The sequence below is a fragment of the Pezoporus flaviventris genome, unplaced genomic scaffold (genome assembly GCF_033815535.1).
Source record: "Pezoporus flaviventris isolate CSIRO_AGI_PZ_B2104156 unplaced genomic scaffold, CSIRO_AGI_Pfla_v1 ptg000023l, whole genome shotgun sequence".
NCBI lineage: Eukaryota > Metazoa > Chordata > Aves > Psittaciformes > Psittacidae > Pezoporus > Pezoporus flaviventris.
The window spans coordinates 9,951,844-9,971,790 of record NW_026892571.1 but is presented as its reverse complement, the minus strand read 5'-3'; the positions used below and the strand labels follow the sequence as shown (position 1 = coordinate 9,971,790).

At 43.9% G+C, this 19,947-nt stretch overlaps 2 protein-coding genes across 2 annotated transcripts in view; both read right to left on the bottom strand.

Annotated features, from left to right (window-relative positions):
• Positions 1-565: 565 nt before the first annotated feature.
• Positions 566-5,199, bottom strand: RPL26L1 (ribosomal protein L26 like 1). Its single transcript, XM_061456670.1, has 4 exons — positions 5,043-5,199; positions 3,852-4,024; positions 3,347-3,487; positions 566-737 (listed from the first exon to the last, which is right to left on the bottom strand). The coding sequence occupies exons 2-4, from the start codon at positions 4,017-4,019 to the stop codon at positions 609-611; spliced, it is 438 nt and encodes a 145-aa protein (XP_061312654.1). The 5' UTR covers positions 4,020-4,024; positions 5,043-5,199; the 3' UTR covers positions 566-608.
• A 2,697-nt stretch (positions 5,200-7,896) lies between these two features.
• ERGIC1 (endoplasmic reticulum-golgi intermediate compartment 1) overlaps positions 7,897-19,947 on the bottom strand; it is a 58,700-nt gene continuing 46,649 nt past the window's right edge. Inside the window, exons 7-10 of the mRNA XM_061456668.1 lie at positions 19,737-19,797; positions 18,438-18,538; positions 15,629-15,751; positions 7,897-9,952 (exon numbers count right to left, since the gene is read on the bottom strand). Of these exons, the coding sequence (XP_061312652.1) occupies positions 9,845-9,952; positions 15,629-15,751; positions 18,438-18,538; positions 19,737-19,797 (393 nt within the window). The 3' untranslated portion in view covers positions 7,897-9,844. The remainder of the gene's footprint in view (positions 9,953-15,628; positions 15,752-18,437; positions 18,539-19,736; positions 19,798-19,947) is intronic.

Here is a 19,947-nt window from a genome sequence, read left to right as displayed (position 1 = left end):
CCTACCTTTGTCAAACCAGGCAGCTCTGCTGCACAGCACTGGTGAGGTAAAGCCCTGTCCTTAAGCTCCATCATTAATCCAGGAGCCCAAGACATCATACAGCAAATTCAGTGCTATGTCTGGCCACAGTGTGCCTGGTGAACCTCTAAAATGCCATCTCTAATGTCAAATTCATAAGACAGTTGAAAAACCCCACATAATTTAAGAGGATTACAGGAGATTCATGGAAAGAAATAGTTTACTTTAAATGCCTGGTAAAATATCCAATATATATGGTGCACAGAACGAACACATTCATTTAAAACCATGAACCCATCTACGTAAGTGTCAAAGATGAGTGGAAGAGACAGAAGCACAATGGTCATTAGATGCAGGTTTCAGGACTGCACTGTAACATTGGTTGAAACATTCCTTATGGAGAAAGAGTTTTTATTTTCTTAAAAGAAAAGGTTCTTGATTTAGTGGAAGTATTTTTTTACGCAGCCAACATCAAAACATGAGAATGAACATTAAACCACAAACCAGATACTATATAAAGACTTCCTAAAGAAGACACAATAACGGGTTTAAATTTTAGCAGTTCTTTAATGGTTTCAATAGGAAATAATCTATTCTTGCATCTTTTCGATCGTTTCTTCCTTGTATTTGCCCTTCTCCTTGCCAACCTGGCGGGATTTTGCTTTACGCTCCAAGATCTTTTTGCGATCTTTGTCCAGTTTTAGCCTGGTGATCACCACCTAGAGAAAGGACAGAGAATTTAGCGTCACTTCAGTGTTGAAGCACAGCAACCTGACAGAGCTGTGGTAACACAGCATGGTCCCAGAAGGTCAGCCCTGGCACACAAGTTCTATTTCCACAGACCATCTCATTTGATCCAGGTAGGACTGAGGTACTGAATTGCCTCCGTATGTCATAGAATCATAGAGGAGTTAGGGTTGGAAAGGACCCTAAGATCATCCAGTTCCAACCCCCCTGCCATGGGCAGGGACATCTTACGCTAAATCATATCACCCATGGCTTTGTCCAACCTGGCCCAGAACACCACCAGGGATGGAGCTTTCACAGCTTCCCTGGGCAACCCATTCCAGTGCCTCACCACCCTAACAGGAAATAACTTCATCCTTATATCCAATCTAAACTTCCCCTTTTTAAGTTTTAACCCATTACCCCTTGTCCTATTACTACAGTCCCTAATGAAGAGTCCCTCCCCAGCATCCTTACAGGCCCCCTTCAGATACTGGAAGGCTGCTATGAGGTCTCCACGCAGCCTTCTCTTCTCCAGGCTGAACAGCCCCAACTTTCTGTGCCTGTCTTCATATGGGAGGTGCTCCAGTCCCCTGGTCATCCTCGTGGCCTCCTCTGGACTTGTTCCAACAGTTCCATGTCCTTTTTATGTTGAGGACACCAGAACTGCACACAATACTTGTGAGGTCTCACAAGAGCAGAGTAGAGGGGCAGGATCACCTCCTTCAACCTGCTGGTCACGCTCCTTTTGATGCAGCCCAGGATACGGTTGGCTTTGTGGGCTGTGAGCGCACACTGCCAGCTCACGTTAAGTTTCTCATCGACCAATACCCCCAAGTCCTTCTCCAGAGGGCTGCTTTGAATCTCTTCTCTGCCCAACCTGTAGCAGTGCCTGGGATTGCTCTGATCCAGGTGTAAGACCTTGCACTTGGCATGGTTAAACCTCTTAAAGTTGGCACCTGCCCACCTCACAAGCGTGTATGTCACAACTGTCCCAGGTACACTCAGGATCTGTGGACAGCTGCTTTTGATGCACAGCCAAATGCACAAACTGAAGAGCACCCAGATTTCCATTAACTACATAATAAAATAATTACTTCGAAGTAAATCTCATTTCCATTATGCTGCTCAAGCATCCACCTGAAATGCAGTACAGTGGATCCCATCACCAAAAAAGCAAGTAATGAACCACTATTTTAATTACTCCATGTTTTAAACAGTATTACGTAAATTTTTGGAACACTGGAAAGCCATGCTGCTGTTTGCTGGCTGTTAGCATCTCACTGCTGTACTGGCTGAACAGCCAATGCATCTGCCTGCACTACAGGCCAAAGCAGAAGCCCATGCACCACGGTGACTCACATAAAGACACAGACAGGAGGTGGCCAGGCAACTATCAAGTACTACTAACAAGGACACATCAAAGACAAACTGCACAGACCACTGGTTACCACAGCCTCAGTGGTTCTCTAACAAAGCCTAATTTTTGGTCTTCAGTGTCTCCTGTGCCCCCTCAAATTGCCGAAGATACACACGTGCTGATATTACTGAAAGGAGTACCTTAAATTCCAACTGACAACCAAATCCCAGAGAAACCATAGACTGCAGCAGGCCTGCACATTCCTCCTCAATTCCACTGTGCATGTAGGTATCCCATAATTAGTATGAATTCCTACCTCTTTACCTAAGAGAGGTAAAAACTGTTCATCCACCCCACTGCATTCTTCTGTTCCTTTTGCATTAATAACCAGAATCTTTAAGGTCTGATTCACAATTAGAGACAACTTCACAGAAATAAAGTACCAGCACAGAAGTCCTTCACTGCTATTTATCACACAAGCAATATGCATACTGGCTCCACTGCAATGTCACTTTGTCCATCAAATGTTATTACTGCACACAAGCCATTATGTTGTTTCGGAATGACCCTGCTCTCCCTCTGCTGAACATACCAACCATTTAGATCAGAAAACCTGTTACAACTGGATTTCTTCCACCAACACTTCAGTACATGTCCCCACAAGGCAAGGCTGAAGCAGACTAATTTCATCTGCTTCAAACCAGCTTTTGGTTAGTTTTTCTGTTTAATCTGAAACAAATAATAGGGAGCTATTATGATCCAAACAGGCTTTGCCTGGTTTTCATGAACTCTAAACATGTTAAATGGCTTCAGGCTAAAACCAGATTCAGAACTTTGTTCAAAATAGCACACATGAACATATCACTATTCTGAGCATCTATCCAAACATTTCTAACACCTCATTAATCAGTGCAAATGCCATGCAGTAAAGATGAAGGATTGTTCTAAACAATCCATTTTGTGCTTTAAAAATACCAAGCTCTTCAAAGTACTTAGCAAGACTCTGAAGTCTGTAGCGTCATCTCCACCAAATGAGACCTAGAAACATCAAGGAGTTCTTGATTTCAATTCACTTCTCTACTATCATGACACCATTTTCCTTGTTTATTATCCCCCAGTGCTGGAGTATCTCCACCTGTTACTTCACATGCCATGACAAGGTTCGACTCCTGCCAGCAACAGCATTTTCCTTTGCCAGCAAGGTCTCCTCATGCATTTCATATCCCATGTCATGCACTGTACCTTGCTGGGATGGATCCCCACGTGGACAGTTGTGCCGTTCGCCTTCTCCCGCTGAACACGTTCAATGTAGATGACATATTTCTTCCTGTACACCTGGACCACCTTGCCAATCTGCTGTCCTTTGTAGTGTCCCCGCACAACCTGAGCACAACACAGGAAGCATCCCTTACACAATTAGCGCATCTACTTATCCCAACAAAAAAACCAAAACTGCACAGGTTGAAATCCCCACTCCGCTCTTTCTATACACGTGCCACAGAAACATCAATTACTGGACAATTTCAGCAATTACTAAAACGGAAAAATATAACGTGCTCCTTGTACGTTCCTTATCACTGATGTGACCTCAACAGGCCAAGTCTATGATGCAAAACTCTTGGCACAGCTCCAGCAACTACATGAATTTGCCCAGCCCTTCCCTTTCACACAGGCTATATGTGAAAACTAAACCAGCCAGAAGTTCACGTGTGCTGGTACAACTCAAAAGATAAGACAGTGCGCGTACCTGGACTTCATCATCCTTCCGAATGGGCATAGAGCGGACGTTGTATTTCTGCCGCAGCTCCTTGGAGAGAGGGGAGGACATTATTTTTCTCCGAATGTGAGAAGGGGCATTGAAGTGACGTTTGCGGTTCTTGCTGCGGTCTGAGGTCACAAACGGATTGAACTTCATTTTGGCTGCAGAAAGAAAACCAATAGTTTGAGAACTTATATGCACGGCTCTATCACCTACCCACACAAACTGTGCTAGCACATAAAAACAATTTTAACTTTCTTAACTGTCTTAAATCATACTCCCAATTAATACACCTTACAGAGTGGGCTTCAAGTAAGGTTTAAGCCTCTTCCTTGATCGACAATGACCCTGTGATTGACAAATGGGCTACACACGTGCACATCAGACCATTCTTCCTACTTCAAAGCTCGCTGTTCTCAGAAGGCGGGACATCTGACTGACAAGCCTTAACTGTGCACTGTAGCATAGACCAGCTTCATTCATAGAGCAAACATGTATTTTGGACTCTGAGAAAGAGGGAACTCGTACTGCTCAGGGATCTCCTATAAAAGCACACCACCAGACAGGTGCATACAACAGATCAGGAAATGCAGAATGCTTTCGGCTTTCTCCAAATCTTAGCAACCGCACTACAAGACTGTCATGGTCTAATTCATCCTGACTGACAAAGCCATGCCCATTAAGCGACACTTTTGCTTAACTCCACCTCCTGTGCAGGCCGGTCCGGGCTGTGCATCAAGCCAGGGCACGCCGCAAGCTGAAGACCACACTCTGCCTGATCTGTATTAACCAAATCACCCACTGCCAGAGAGCAGGCCAGAGCAGCGGGAGCTCTCTCCGGAGTCCGAGCCCCACGGGGCACCCCTGAAGGCAGCTCGGGGCAGGCCTGCAGCCACACTCCGGGGCCGGGATCCTACACCGGCTTACCGGCCACCTCTGCCCGGAACACGCTCCCACCCTCAGGGCAGATCCGCCTCAGGGCCGGCGAGCCCGGGCCATCCCCGCTGCCCTCTCCAGGCAGCCAGCAGCGCCGAGCCGGGCCGCGCCACCCCCGAAACCCCTGGCCCGCGGCCCTTCCCGTTTCCCTCGGACAGCCCCCGCGGCCACCGGGGCACAGCGCAGGGCCGCGCCGCGCAGGATGGAGGTGGATGCGGACAGGCCGCACCGGGCCGCCCTTACCCCGCTGCCGCCGCCGCCAGAGTCACCCGGAAAGAGGAAGCCGGCCCACTTCCGCCGCCAAGAGCACTGGCTGGGGTCTCGCGAGACCAGCGCGCCCAGCTCCGGCCGCCGGCTCCCCCTGGTGGCCGGCGGTCACAGCTGCACCAGTCCTGCTCCTGCATCCTTTCTGCCACCGTGCCGGGAGCCGGAGGGATTCATCCCTCCCCGGGCGCGGATGAAGACAGAAGCCTGCAGCCAGCTTCCTCCCGCCGCCGTCCCGGTAGATTCGGTGCTGCTAAATCTTGCCAGGACACAGATGAATTTATTCTCAAGGAAAATCATTCCCGAGGGAGGTGGTGTTGGTCGATATGAACCAAGCAGTGGGGGCAGCAGCAGTAGACACTGGACCGGGTTTGGGGTTTATATGGAAGGAAGAGTTTCCATAGTGTTGAGTTGCAGCACGGTGATAGCTGGACAAACGCTTGTCCTAGTGCCTTGACTCATTCTATAGACAAGAGTCAGGAACCTTGAGCACTACCCTGGCCCTGCTGGACATCCAGTTCCAACATGTTCTTGAGGTTCATTTGGAAGGGGGTAGGATCTCTTCCTTCCCAAAGATGTTGTGTAGCAGACACTAATGCAAATAAGCAATATCAAAACTTAAGAGGAATCGGTTTCTTAATATGGCACACATACATAGTGCCCAAATTCACTGTGTTGTAACCCTTTACTGTTTAATCTTCAATAACTGCCTCAGACACTTATTTCAACACTTGGTGAAGCAAGGCTAAAAGAAAATTAAAGGGGGGGGGGGGGGTAACAAACCCCAGGTTATTTTATATACCAAGTGGCCCAGTGACTAAAGCCAAACCCAGCAAGTTCCAAGAACAGTCCACTCACCTCTCATTAAATGAGGGAGGTTGGGACAGTTGGTACTGTTCAAAACGGAGCACTGAATGTCCAGACGTGACTCAGTGCTGATTACAAAAGAGCCTCATGTTAACTTTCTACACAGTGACCTGGCTTACAGTGATTTCGTTGTGTGATAAGGCTTAGTTTGCTGAAATGGTAATTAAAAACAACAAAAAAAGCCCTTTTAGACTAATTTTGCAACAGTAGTGCAACAAGAAGCCCATCAAAACACAAGTTTTATTTTTAATTATAGAACTAAATAGGCTAATATTTTATTAACATAAGGTTGCAGATTAGAAATGCCAAAACTCCTCAATAATCTCCACTGTGAAAATGCAAAAGACTTGTGCTTTAAACATTGCCATAACATACTACAGGGCTATGTCCTCCCTCCCCTGCCCTCCTCTTCCTTTCTTCCCAGGACTACTGAGAAACACCTCATTGACATATTTCATCTGAAACGTCAGAACCCTGTTCTAAAGCAGATACTCATCAGAGCCATTTTCATCCCGAACAGCTTGTGTATCACACAAATAAAAAACAACTTTAAATGAGAAATATACCGAAACTAACTACAGACATTACAATCTACGCTGCAGATCTTCACAGAGCAGTGGTTGGTAAGTATGTGATAAATCAGATGAAACACAAATATCTGCTGATTTTTTTCTTACCCCATTTCCAAATTTTTTCTTCAAATATAATCTTCAGCAGTCCACATACTGTCTAGAATATACCCAAGCACAGCTTTCCCTACAGTGAAACATTTTAACTCCACCACTACAAAGCATCCTATGCCACAGGTTCTCACCACATGATGGAGTGTACCTTTAGAAAGAATAATTTAAAAAGGAAGTTCTAAATATTTTATTTCCTACAGGGATGCCTTTCCTGGAAATCCATAAATACTTCTGTCAAAATACTGACTTGGAAGAGAAAAGACAGGAATATGGATGAACACCTCCAGTCGATGGTTTTCTTCCACTATGACTTGACATCATCTTTGCTTGCAATGACGTTTAAAAGCATAACTAAGTTCATTTTGTCTCTAGAAAGTGCTTGAAAATACAAGTGAAATCTAGTGAGCCACGCATGCACGGGGCAGGACTGCCACAACAGAAACCACCTTGCTTTCACATTTGAAGAGCAGATTCTTCTCTAAACACATGATGTAGCATCATTACATGACCCAAGCCATCCACATCTGATGGACAAGCTTGCCACAACTTAGAGCGGACCCAGAAGGTAGCATTAACTTGGCAGTACTCAAAGGCTTAGACTGGGTTTACAGAAGAAGAAAGGTACGGACCATTTCTTCAGCAGGGTTTTGCCAGAACTCGAGTACAATTTTGTTTCCACATCTAGCAAAAAAAAAAAGAAGTGATTTATTATGTTATTGCAGTGGACATTTTTGCAGAAAGAGCAGGCACACTGAAGTATGCATCTGTCATTTCCAAAAAAAAGCCAAACAATTTCACTGGTCTGGTTTAGAGAAGTGGCTTGGACTGCACAGAAGGCAGCATTTTAATACAGACTGAGGATGGAGAGAAGGGCAGAAATAAAATGCCAGGGGACACAAGGAATTTGCAACAAGCTTTGCTTGTTTGTGTTGAAGACATTACACCAGGGAAGACATTTTAGAAAACTAACAGTACAGTCCATTGCACTACAAAGGTCTTCTGCACAGCTCAGGAAAAGGGTGCACTGCTAAGATACGGAGAGTTTCATCCTTGTAATCCACTGGGTTCACAAGTTGTGAGCAAAGACTCAACAAATTCAGGAGGAAAACCCAGGACATTTTTGCTGTGAGCTTCAGCTGGTCACAGTGGATTAGAGGAAATCCTTCAGCCAGCAAGAGAGGCAATAGCAATGGAAAACCCAGCTCCTACTGGGCAGCTGCCTCCATCCAGTGGGTACCACTCACAAGCACATGGACGCACACATCGAAATGAAGACAAGCATCTCATTTTCAAGTTGATTTTTGTAAATGGAAAAAAATGTATAAAATCTATCCATACATTAACAGATACAGGAAGTTACACAATCCAGTTTACAGCTAAAGCAATAGCAATCAGTCCATAATAAGAACAGGGAAAAATTCCAATGCTGTAATTTGTCCAAAGTCACTACAGGGCGGAGGACAGCGGGGGACTGTGGTTGGCTTCTTCTTTTTGGCATGTGGATAAACTGGCTACCTTCCCTACTTCCAAAGCAAAGAGACAATTCCAACAGACATGTATTAGGAATACTTTTGAAATGCATTTGACTCTATCATTAACACTGAATATTCAAAGATTCATATTATTACAGTATAATGCTTGCCTGCTTCTGCCTCCAGGAAAGGGCAGCGGGCAGTAGATACTATCCAAGAGAAATCCTGCACCCATCACAGAATTTACAGCATTGATTGAGTAGAAGATTTACTTTATGGTTTTTATCCATCCTGGAACACTTAAAATTTAGTTATCCTCAGCTCAGACATTTACAAAGCATGCGGAGACTGTTACTACTCAAGGAACATTTAGGAAGCTATGGAAAACGCGCTGGCGGGTATTGGTCTAATTTTAGTGAACTCATGTCTACCATTACATGCAAGCCATACCTGCCAGTAGCTTTCCCTCCATTTATTAGAGGCACCAGAAGACAAGGCTTGAATGAATGGGCATGGAAGCTCAGGTACCATTTTAAGGAATAAAACAAAACAACTTCTAGCAGGTGCCAGATTGTGGCAATGCCTGCCCTGCTACCAGTGTACCTGTAGGTGAACAGTGTCAGTCTAGGGCTCAGAAAAGATGCCTGACTGGATTTTAAAGGTAGAGGGAGGCACCTTAAACCCTGAAAAGACAGACTTCTGTGTTTGACAGGTGTATTCAATATGCACACATGAAGCAAGACAGTAAGCTGTGCTTATCCACCGGGAAGACTGCACCATTTTTCTGAACACAAAGAATATACAACCCTTTCCCAAAATAACAAGAACAACAAAAATAATAAAGCAGAAGTGCAGAATCCAGAGTGTTGGGTGGTCTGTGTTTAAAAAACATACGGAAGAATAAAAGCTAATGCTGTAAAGACAACTATTCCCTTTCAAAGCAAAGGCCACATAAAACTGTGTTGCTCAGTTTGGTTTTTTTACTTCATGCCACCTGTAAACACAAGACTGGATATTCAGTTTCTGGGAAGAAATGAAACCACTTTTACATTCAGAGTAAAAGAAAAGCCTTCCACTGCCTGGATCACAGATTACCCAGGAAAAGGTAGCTGGGGGAAGGCTTCCTCTTCTTGTTTGCTCATTTCATTAGAAAGGTCATATCTGAACAAAAGAGCTTTCAATAAAAGCACAAAACGTTTCTTGATGTTATTTCTGCTCTCTGTCTCTAAAGTTTGCTATGGGGACTAACATTTTCCATTCCTCACCAACAGATACATCATCACCTTTTTGGCAGCACAGGTGGAATTTCTTCCTAATGTATAATTTTTGCCTTATACAAAAGTCGATTGTCTAATCATGCAAATCCAACAGAATTCCAAAAAGTGCCACAAGACAGCTCAACTCTTTTCAATCTACTACTTAGTTTGTACACTGCCATAGGAACCTCCCAGAGAACAGACTGTCATCCTTACTTAGATCTTAGATGACGGTGTATTTCGTATATGGCATTTCAACCTCTTTCCTGGGGGGGGTGGGGGGGAGACAATCAAAATCCATGCCCTGATTCCATTGATTTTTCACTCTCAGAGCTCTGAAATGCATGGAGATTTCTTTGATTTGTTGAAGAGGTCTTCACTGAACAGTCTGATCAGAGAAAAACTTACTGATTCAATCAAATAGAAAATAAAGACAAAAACAGGTAGTGGCAGATTTCTCAATCTTTGCTCCTATCCTTGGAGACTAGGGCAGAGTTTCACTGCTACTGCATTTTCCCCAGCTGGATCTTCTTCCAGGCCTCTGATGCCGTGAAAATGCAGGAGTCGAGGATCCCAGCTACAGTAAATGTTCCTCCAATGATGGCACATATCTGAAATGTACAGAGAGGGAACAGGTTTGTCAATGATGAGGCAAACTTTTACACAGCTTGAAACTGGGGGAAAGGGTTGCCTACTGCTAGGGTATTTTCTGGGAGCATGGTAAGAACCGGGTAACGGTACTGGGGACATAATGACATGACAATTATTCGGGAAAACCATTCCCTACAGTGGAATAACTTAGTGCTAATCTGAACTCATCATAGCCAGAGCCAACCATAAATCCCAGTCCCTAGGAGCATACAGCATGAGTGCTGTTCCTTTCTGGGCTAAACTCCACCTAACAAAGTTTCTAGAAGCTCTGTGTTGCTCGTATCTTCCTATTACTGTTTTCTATTACAAATACCATGGCCTTATAGTCTTTTCCCTGTTTCACAAGATACAGTGTTTGCAAACAGGCAAAAGATACTTAAATAGCATGTGAAGGACAGTGACTAACAGAGAAACCTAGCTACCAGTGACACCTCCAGCTAAGGCTGTCTAACACTTTCCATTACAAGGGCTGCTTACAAAAGCACGGCCAACTTAACTCTTTGTGGGCTGAAGTTTTCCATGCAAGATGTGTTGGGTTGAATTATTTAAACAGCAGTAAAACACGTAATCATTTTCAAGAACAGTGTTAAGGAAAGAAATAATCTCCTGATCAGCGTAACAGACTACTTCAGGTTCTCAAGTGATAGAAAAACATAGAAGTATTCTGACATGTCAAACCAAAGTTGTTTGGCTTGGAGCACCTAAACTCAAGAGGCCAGCAGTTATGGACTTTGCAACACACTCCTTCGATTCCCTCATCTGTGAAATGGGGGCATTTCCAAAATTGCCTCCCAGGGAAACTGTGAAGGAGAAAACATTTAAAGGGCTCGATACCATGACAATAGCTGTCTCAAAGTCCATTTGGAAACTTGGCTTATATAGAAACATAAGACTTATATAGAAACCACCTGCTAGTAATAAGGCAGCAGTCAAAATACTGTAGGATGGGAAGAAACTTTCATCAAAGGGTGTCATCCCACCCTGTGCAGGGCACAAGGCAGGGCTCACATGGAAAGTATGATACACATAATGTAACTCAATAATGATTAACAACCAAGTTATAATTAAACAGGACCTGGCATTTTCTAACTCCCACATTTTTTACTTCATAACTGTAGTGCTCTTTCAATTTGGTCTTTCACATTGTGCAGGATTAGGTGCCTCTGGAATAAGAGACATCAGTCAGTGAGAAGGGGACATGATATACAAAGCTTATCTCCTGACAAGGGCCTGACTAGAAAGGGGATTTTGCTGTGAGCTAGAAGCCAAGAGGGAGAAAGGAGTCCCAAATCAGTAAGCCACCACAGCAGACTATCAGGGAAACGCAAAACAACTGACACTGAGGGCACCCAGTGCCATGCTAAACCTACCATGCCATATCTCGTCCCACAGAGCACTACATCCCATGGTCAAAATTACAAACCAAAGAGTAACACAGCAGCAGTGTTCAGCTCTTCCAGCTCAGAGGGAGTTAGCAGTGGCAACAGAACAAACAATTAATAGTGAGCACAGGCAGCAAGAAATAAAGCACTCATTTACATGTGTATTTATAACCAGCATGTATGTGTTTAGTGAGATCAGTGAAATGAGGAGCAGCAGAAAACATGGCTCTTGCTGGACAGTTGGCATTCCAGCAGCGCATCAGCTGAAGGCAGTCAGTACTTTTAGGGGACAAGCCCATCTCCTGCCCGCTGTGCCCCCCTCCCTGCTGCCCCTCAGAGCATGACGCAGGGTGACTTTTCTGGGAGAGTGACCGCAATGGAGTTGGGTTATTTCAGTCCACAGCAGCTCAGCTGACGGGAGATGTTACACCGCAAACAACAGAAAAACCATCCAACACTAAGATTTTGCATCATATGGTAGGAAAATGTGATTTCAGTGCAGCAGGGAGGTGGGGAATAGAAAAATAACATATATTCCTCTGCACAGCTCAGTACTGCTGAGTGTTTATGAGTCACACACACCTGGCACTCGCTTGGAGCCTGCCTCCCAGCACGCACACAGCCCTCTTGTTTCATTGAAACAGAAAATAAAGCAGCACCGGGGTTGGTCTCTAGGTCAGCACAGAAGCTGCACCACCGTGTTTCCTTATCATCACAGATCTAATGCGTATGGAGCGTTGCTCTTTAGCAGTGTGGAAGGAAGTTCGGCATCATGCACTGATTTATATTTAATGGAGTTTTATGCTGGGAATAATCTGCGTTTGGCTTCATGAGGTTACTGTTTGACTCAGGCCCGGCCATTAAAGGAGGAAGGAAAAGAAATCCAGAAGTGTAATAATTACAGCAGTGAGAGGCCATGCAGTGCAGGATACACTTGAGGGTTTTGAAGAGAGTATGATTACAGGATAGTGGATGGGATGCAGCTGAAGTAAAACACGAGTGGGTATGTAAAAGGCAAGGCTGCAAGCAAGACAACAGAAAGGCGGGTGTCAGATGCGTGACTGTGGACCTCTAGGATGTCTTAAAATCTGAACATTACTTTTAAGGACAGAGGGGACCAGTAGAATCCCCAGGTAACTCCTAGCAAGGGAAGCTGAAGAAGCCCACCCAGAGATTTCTGGCTGACTTGCAGCTCATCTTGTGCAATAATGCTGCCCTGGTTTTAAACACCTCACAGGACTGAGTCTATGATACCCACCAGTAACAGGTCCCAGGGCTGAAATAACTGTGCCTGCAACCACTGGGGAATGGTTGATGAAGAGCCCTCTCATATCAGGAAAAAAATTCTCTTCTTTACTGTGGATTTTGAATGCTTTAGCAGAACTTTGGCTCATTTTCTGCCCACCCTCCCCTCCCAGCCCTGCACTGACCTCATGATAAAACCTTCTTTCAGTTTGGCCACTTACAGAACTCATAAATTTTCAGTAGTGAAACTTTTCCCCTTGCTCCATAACCTCAACCACGAGGCCATGAATGGCTTCTCTTTCTGGGGAGATGCCTTGATTTTAAGCAGTACAGTTCCACAGGCAAAAACTACTGTGTTCAACACTATGCCAAGTGCCTGTGGTTAACCCCAGGATCCATGGCAAAGTTACAGCACAGCGGCAGCACTGACCCACAGGCAATACAAAACCTTACTTAGTACTGATTTTTTTGAAGTGTGACATGTAAAGTATAATCTGTGCTAAATGCATTTTGCCCTGCATGGGAAGCACTTTTCACATGGTACAGAAAATTAGGGTAAGTCTTCACAGCACAAAACCCCAAGGAGCAGGCCTGAGTTCAAATGGGCCTGTTGGGAACACAAAAGGCCTGGGAACACTGCTGTGGTGCTATAATGCTGCTCTTAGTGGTGCTGAAGTTTTCTGGGGGCAAACTTGTTACTAACAAAGACCGTCAGACAACCTTCCCAGCAGCAGAATGAGACTCCTTTGGCTCTCTGCTGAAAAGCCAACACCCAGCTCTCATCTGACCTCTCCACATGGGATCATCCCTCCATAGTGTATCCTTCCCTCCAACACTGATGCTGCTTCCTACTGAAAGTCTCTTTCAAACAGGACATTCTCCTACTCCCAGGGCCCATTTAAGTGTACTGAAAGCCTCATGGGTGCCCCAATAAACAATCTGCTCACCAAAAGGAGTTGCAGGTGATGCCCCCCCCCCCACCTCAGAGCCACTCCTGTGGTTAAATGAAGCAGCTGCTGCTCAGACAAAAGCTGATGCTTTCCATAGCCAGCCCCATTTGGCAATGACTCCAGATGCCCCAGCGCAATCTGCCTGGACCTCAGCCCAGTACTAATCATTACAAACTGGTCTCCAGAGCAACTGTGATGCAAAAGGCCATGCTGGAGATACAGGAAAGGGCTAAAGCAGTGGAAAGGACAATGGAACAGATCATGTCATCAAAACAGGGCAAGGAAACCTAGGACAAAGGGTATTTTAATCCTCTACAGCACTGCTCCCCTCCACCAGCATTCTCAATTCCACCTTAAACACTGTATAGCTTTAAGGTGTAGCACATACACAGCCAAGGCTGCCCTACTGTAAAACATCCCTAGCCTAAATGAGAGCAAGAGCATCTGTACCAGGGTCAGATAGTCCCAGGCCGATAGTCATGATGTAGCATCTGTAACAAGGATTTGCCTCTATGTCAGCCACATCTGACAACGGTCTGGCCCACCTGTCTGATGTGCTGCATAACAGCTACTGCAGCTACCAGTGTCATCCACGCATCTCCATTGGAAAGATGTTCCATTGGAATGTCCCCAGGTGAGCTGCTGAGACTATAACCATTTAAAAGACCAAACGAAGCAGACAAAAATCCAACTGTAAAACTCTTCTTAAGCAGTCTCGCACCCAGCATGTCCCTGGTTAACTTCTCAGACAGGATGTGACAAAAGTCTACTTGGGGCCACCTCAAATCCGAAAGGTCATGGTGACAAGCAGTGACTCTCCTGTAGGCTCCTTACGTAAACTCTGAAGCACAGTATCGAATTCAACAAAGATGCCATTTATATGCACACAATGGCTTATCAGCAGTAAATCAATGCTAGCAACAGACATGACCATTAATAATAACATCTATCAATCCTTTCCAAACACTGTTTCCTATTAAAAACACCTCCAAACCCTCACCCTCACCAAGATGCGTAAGAAGCTTATGAGAGCATACTGTTAGGGGAAGCAGTACGAGATGCCAAGTCATAAAACGCTGATGTTTGACCTTTTTTAGGATTATGTTTTGAAACCAAACAGACGTGCTAAGAAGAGAAGGTCTTAAACCATGACATTTAGATTTGCTTCAAGTCCCTTCCCCTTGGTATTTGTGTATCCTAGAGATCACACGTGTTTCTGAAGTGAAGTGAACTTGCTGTTTATCACAAGCTGCAAAAATCAAAATCTTTAAGTGCAACACAGCCACAACTGTTTATGTTACTTCCAATTAAAATATTCAAACAGTTTAAAATTCAAAATCCGAGGTTTTCATTCCAGCCAATTTATCACCTACTGCACATTCCACCTCACTGGCACAGCAGGCTGCTGCTTAAATTTTAAGCCACCTCCATGAGGACACATTTTTGAAAGTTCTGGAAGAGCTTTAAATAGCTCTTTGCCTAAGTAGCAGTTTGGACGGTACAGCTTTGTTATAGATGCTGAGATCAGTACTGCAGGATGTTAGCTGGATAGATCAAAATATAACTTGTCAGGAAAACACCTCTGGAATTCGATAATGCGGCTCTTCTCCTCTTCTACCCAGGAGTAAATGCCTGGAACCAGCATACCCATATTAAGCCAAGCAGCAGCACTGATTAAAGCAACTGCTCTGCATTCTCTGCAAGTTAGATCTTAGAGAGACAGCTTATTGCAGGATGCTTTACTGCATATCATATTAGCTTTGCTTCCAAGTTTCTGACACGCTGCAATAGTAACCATCCTGCCTAGACAGAGTTTGGCACTTCTGGAATAGGATAATTTTCCTTCTTCTTGTGCCTAGCTATCAAATTAAGTTGTCAGAGCACAGGGTTTACCAGTTACTTCACTTACACTTCAGTACAATTGGGTGATGTACTGCTTTATTTCAATCATGTCACAATGCTCTGAAGTAGAAACTTGACTCTTCTGGACAAGAATGACTCGGAAGAGAAATGGAAGGCAGGCAGGAGACGGGAGAATTGGAGGTTTAGAGTAACTTACCGATGTGATAAACCTATACAAAGGCTGTCGTCTCTCTGTGTATTTCACTGTGATGGGGCTCAAATCATAACGAAACCAGATAGCTGGGATAATGCGGCCAGTGTGACTGTAGGCTACGTACTCCTAGAAAAGAAAGGGGGGAGAAAATAGCAGAAAATGTGAGCAATCTCCTTCCATTTGGAGTGTCTGCAATAAAACTGCTTCTGTGGATCTGGCCCTTACTTCACTCTTTAGTATTAACGATCAGACTGAAAGAAGCAAACAGCTAATTCCTATGACTGTCCCCCACCCTTATGAAATAGGAAAATAAGGTCTTTATAGTCTGATAATGATAGACCTGCGAACAGAGAGTGATGGTGCTTACTCTCACCTTTATTCAAAGTTACAGAAGTAAACATAAAGGCTGTCATCGATTTCTCTAGCTTAGATCTGTTCTATTTAAATACAAGCAGTCTCTAAGCGGTTGCAAGTGAAGTTTTATCCTGCCAGCATGTAAATCTGGGATACTCATCTAAAAACAGAATTTCGTTTGCAAGAACCTGAAAATCCCTTCTTGTCCATGCACAAAATAGCAAGCAGCAGCTCCTGTCTGAAAGGAACCCTTTGCCTCGGGACCAACAACGTGAATGCTTTGCCCACTCAGTATAAATCACACGGTGCCATGTTTAAACCGTGCTGAAAGCCAAAATGAAACTGTATACACGAAAATACTGGCAAAGGTTCAAAAAATATTCCAAGATCGTGTGGAAGAGACATCTTCAAATTGCCAGTGAAGGTCTCTTTTAATCCATTTCTTTAATAACAGCAATCAGTCAGACAGAGGACATCTCAACACGACATACTGCATACTGCCAACGCAGAACAGATACTAACACCAACATAGCATCACATGTCACATCTTTTTGAGCTAATATTTTGTCTGTGCTCTCAGTGGAAACAGATATCATCTTTCAAGGAACAGGACATTTATCTTGACAGACTGAAGAAAAATCAAAGCAAAGCAGGCTGGGGACTTGTCAACCAGCGAGAGCCATCAGCATTGGCACAACGCACACTGCCTCTTTACCCAGCTGCTCTTCCCTTCTTTAGCCCTATGACATGCCTGCCAACTCAGATCACCTCTTCTGTTTTAATTCTCCTTCATACAGAGGCAAAGGCAACCTCAAACACTTCAGAAGGATGAAGAACCGACAAGCAATAGGACACCCATAAGCATGACAGGAAAGAAAGGATAATTTTATGCGCTGTGAGCGCAAAGGGAGCAAGCAAAACAGCATCCCTCTCCTTCATTAATCTCATAATTCCCAAATTTCCATCTAGTTTTTCTCAATGGATGACAAGAGAAGCAGAATGTGACTGAAGTCCCTAGTCATCGTGTTTTCAGGGCTGTTACTGCAGAAGTTCTGCAGCCTATCTTGGGACAGTGGTTATCTGGGGAAGTGAGGAAACAAGGGTCTTAAGACGGAAAAGGGGAGAGGAGACAGACAGTCCACACTTAAAGACTATATCAATCTCTTCATACTTGTCAATCTATGGCAGACTATTCCAATAGCTTCCAATTTCTTTTTCCCACAGATCAGGGCGGGAGACAAGGGCTAAAGCACTGATAAGAGAATTCTTGTTTTTAATGAGAAGAAAATGCAGATGCAGCACTGTTTCTCTGCCCTTCAGTTCTGATAGAACTGACCTCATTTTTTCCTTCCTCTCCCCTTTTCCCCACCAGCAATCCTGCCCTAATGAGTCAGTCTTGGCCAAATGCCCCCATTTGCAACCGTGTTCATGAGAGCGTCAAAAGCTCCTGCTGTCTGTTTTCCGAATTACTATCAGAACTTGCGTCGCAAGAGTCTTATCAGAACAACAGTTGTGACATTAAGCAGAACAAATACATTGCAATCTGAATACAGGGAGACATCCAAATCATTGGGACACACTGTACATGCCCAAAAGTCACTAGACAGGAACGTTAATCTAACAAATAGTTGATGAGAGCGCATGCTTGATTCCCAGTTACTGCAAACTAGCAGCAATTAGGCATTATAAACCCATTCTCGACTTTCATTTAAAACTATTTGCCTATCAGGTGCTAAACTGAAATACACTTTTTTCATTAAAAAGTAAACAGGAGCTCTCTTTAAAAGGTCAGTACACTGTATTATTAAAATACAAATATTTTCACATTTAATGTAAATTAAGAATTATAAAGTTATAAGAACTATTATAACCCACTAAAAGTGGGCACTGTGAAATAGTCAACCAGTAACTATTTGCTGCTGCAGGTTCAAGGGCTTAATATCTGAAATCAGCATCTATAAAAAGCTGATGACTGCTGACTTAGTCTGATATGTGCAACACAATTAACACTGTTTTATTAACAAAACCACTTGTAAGTGCTGCTTTGTGTGTTCAGTTCCATTGCAGTTTCCACCCAGATGAATCTTGACACAAATCACAAGAGCTCCTGCAGCATGTACAAACCTTCCACATAATTTATAGAAACGTCCCTCAGTTAAACTGATATATGAGAAAGTCAGGAGTAAGACTACACTTCTCTAGGATTAAAACAATACCACCACCTGCTTTGACAAGCCCTCTCCATCCAACCCTGTTAAATGCTGGCACCAGGAGCAAGACAAAGCTTGAAGAGCTTCAGTTCCTCCTTCTCCCAGCAGAGGCTACTCCTCACCTACAAACAAATGTACCCGGCTGCAGAACAGAGGAGCAAGAGGGAGGAGGAATGATGACTGAAGATCCTCCATGCATCCACTGGGATGCAATAAGGAGCTTCTCTGAGAACTACCTGCTTCTTTACCTTATTTGCTACAGTATATTGGTAAGAGTATCGCTGCTTGCCACTCATGTCTTCGTACACCGTCGGGACTATCTTCAATATATAATCATGAGATGCAAGAGCTGTGGTCAGGGAAGGAAAGGAGACAAAAATATATGTTAGAATTCAGAGAAAGGAATCACACACAACATTTCAAAGTAAATGAGCAAAATCAACAAGTAAGTCACAGAAAAGGTATGTCCTTCCTCCTCATCTCAGGTTCTGAGACAAAATGACAATTTCGCGTACTACTTTTATGTTCTTTGTACAAAATTTTGTAAGGTAGCTGGATGGCACCAGAACCTGCTCACCATTCCAAGACTTCTGCAGTAGCACAACCCATGGAGATGAGTTTGGGTCACTTAAACCTTCCTAAGTGCTTGGAACTACAAATGGTAAGTCTTACCAGCACCACTAAAAGCTGTCCTGGTTAAATCAAGAACCAGCTAAGGTTAGAACTGCAGCTCACTCAGCTTCTTTTGACAGAAAAAGCTGAGGCACCACAGCCTGTGTAGTCCCATTTCTTATGTACCCATCTTTCTTTCCTTCTCTTCTTTTTACTACAGCTGATCTTCCCCATGATTTAAATGGCTTGCGCTATTTTTCATGTCTGCTGAAACAGTTCTAAAACAGAACTCTGTAAGATTTCTGGGCACGATCCTTTAGCCAAGTGTAACACAATGACATTTGGCTCCTGGATAAAAAAAGAAAGAAACAAAAACCAAATAAATCCAAACTACGAGAGAGTTGTTTAGCATCAGGAACAGCCATAAAAATTTTGTTCCAAAAAGTGGACAAGACTGATATCCTTGTGGGAGCCTGAACACCTGAAGCAATAAAACTGCACTGAATGGTAACATGCTCTAGAAATTGCTTTTTGTGTACTGGTCATAAAGAAGGGCAATGGAAATGCCTAACCTTCCAGCCACAAAGTAGAACTTAAGGTAAGATCTAACTTGAACACAAGAACAAGGAAAAGTTATGGTGGTGGTGTCAGCAGGAAAGGGAAGCTATAGCAGCAGGATATGGGTAAAGACCTCAGCAATTCTGAGTCAGTCACAGCAGAGCTGGAGACGATGTCCAGGTTGCAGAAGGGCTGCACAGGACTTTTTTGGGCTAAGCCTTCTCTATGTTACTGGAGAAATGACAGTCTGTAATGTCTGGATCATTTTGGTTAAAGAGGCAAATTAAAGACTTCTGGATACACCAGTGTTGCACAAATGGCCCTGTTTTCCCTCCTGCAAAGAGTGGCTAAAACCTGTAATCACCAAAAATACATACGATTTGAGCTGAGTTTGTCTGCTCCCTCCAAGGCATTGAATGCTCCATGAACGTTATGGACCTGGAAAGCAAAGAGGCATATGAAAAAATTATGCTCTGACTTGGTACTCTTGATCTTTCCTTCCCTATGCTATCCTGTAACAAGGAGATCAGCCTGATTCAACCTTCCCGAAAACAAAGCCTCAACCCACTAAAAGATGACCTGAAATAT

What these genes read in the sequence shown, in the direction of transcription:
- RPL26L1 (XM_061456670.1), bottom strand. Translation starts at nt 4,019, where the DNA reads ATGAAGTTCAATCCGTTTGTGACCTCAGACCGCAGCAAGAACCGCAAA. An exon ending in GGAAGGATGATGAAGTCCAG is followed by an intron (nt 3,488 to 3,851) that starts GTACGCGCACTG and finishes TGTTGTGCTCAG; the next exon opens with GTTGTGCGGGGACACTACAA. An exon ending in TGGGGATCCATCCCAGCAAG is followed by an intron (nt 738 to 3,346) that starts GTACAGTGCATG and finishes TCCTTTCTCTAG; the next exon opens with GTGGTGATCACCAGGCTAAA.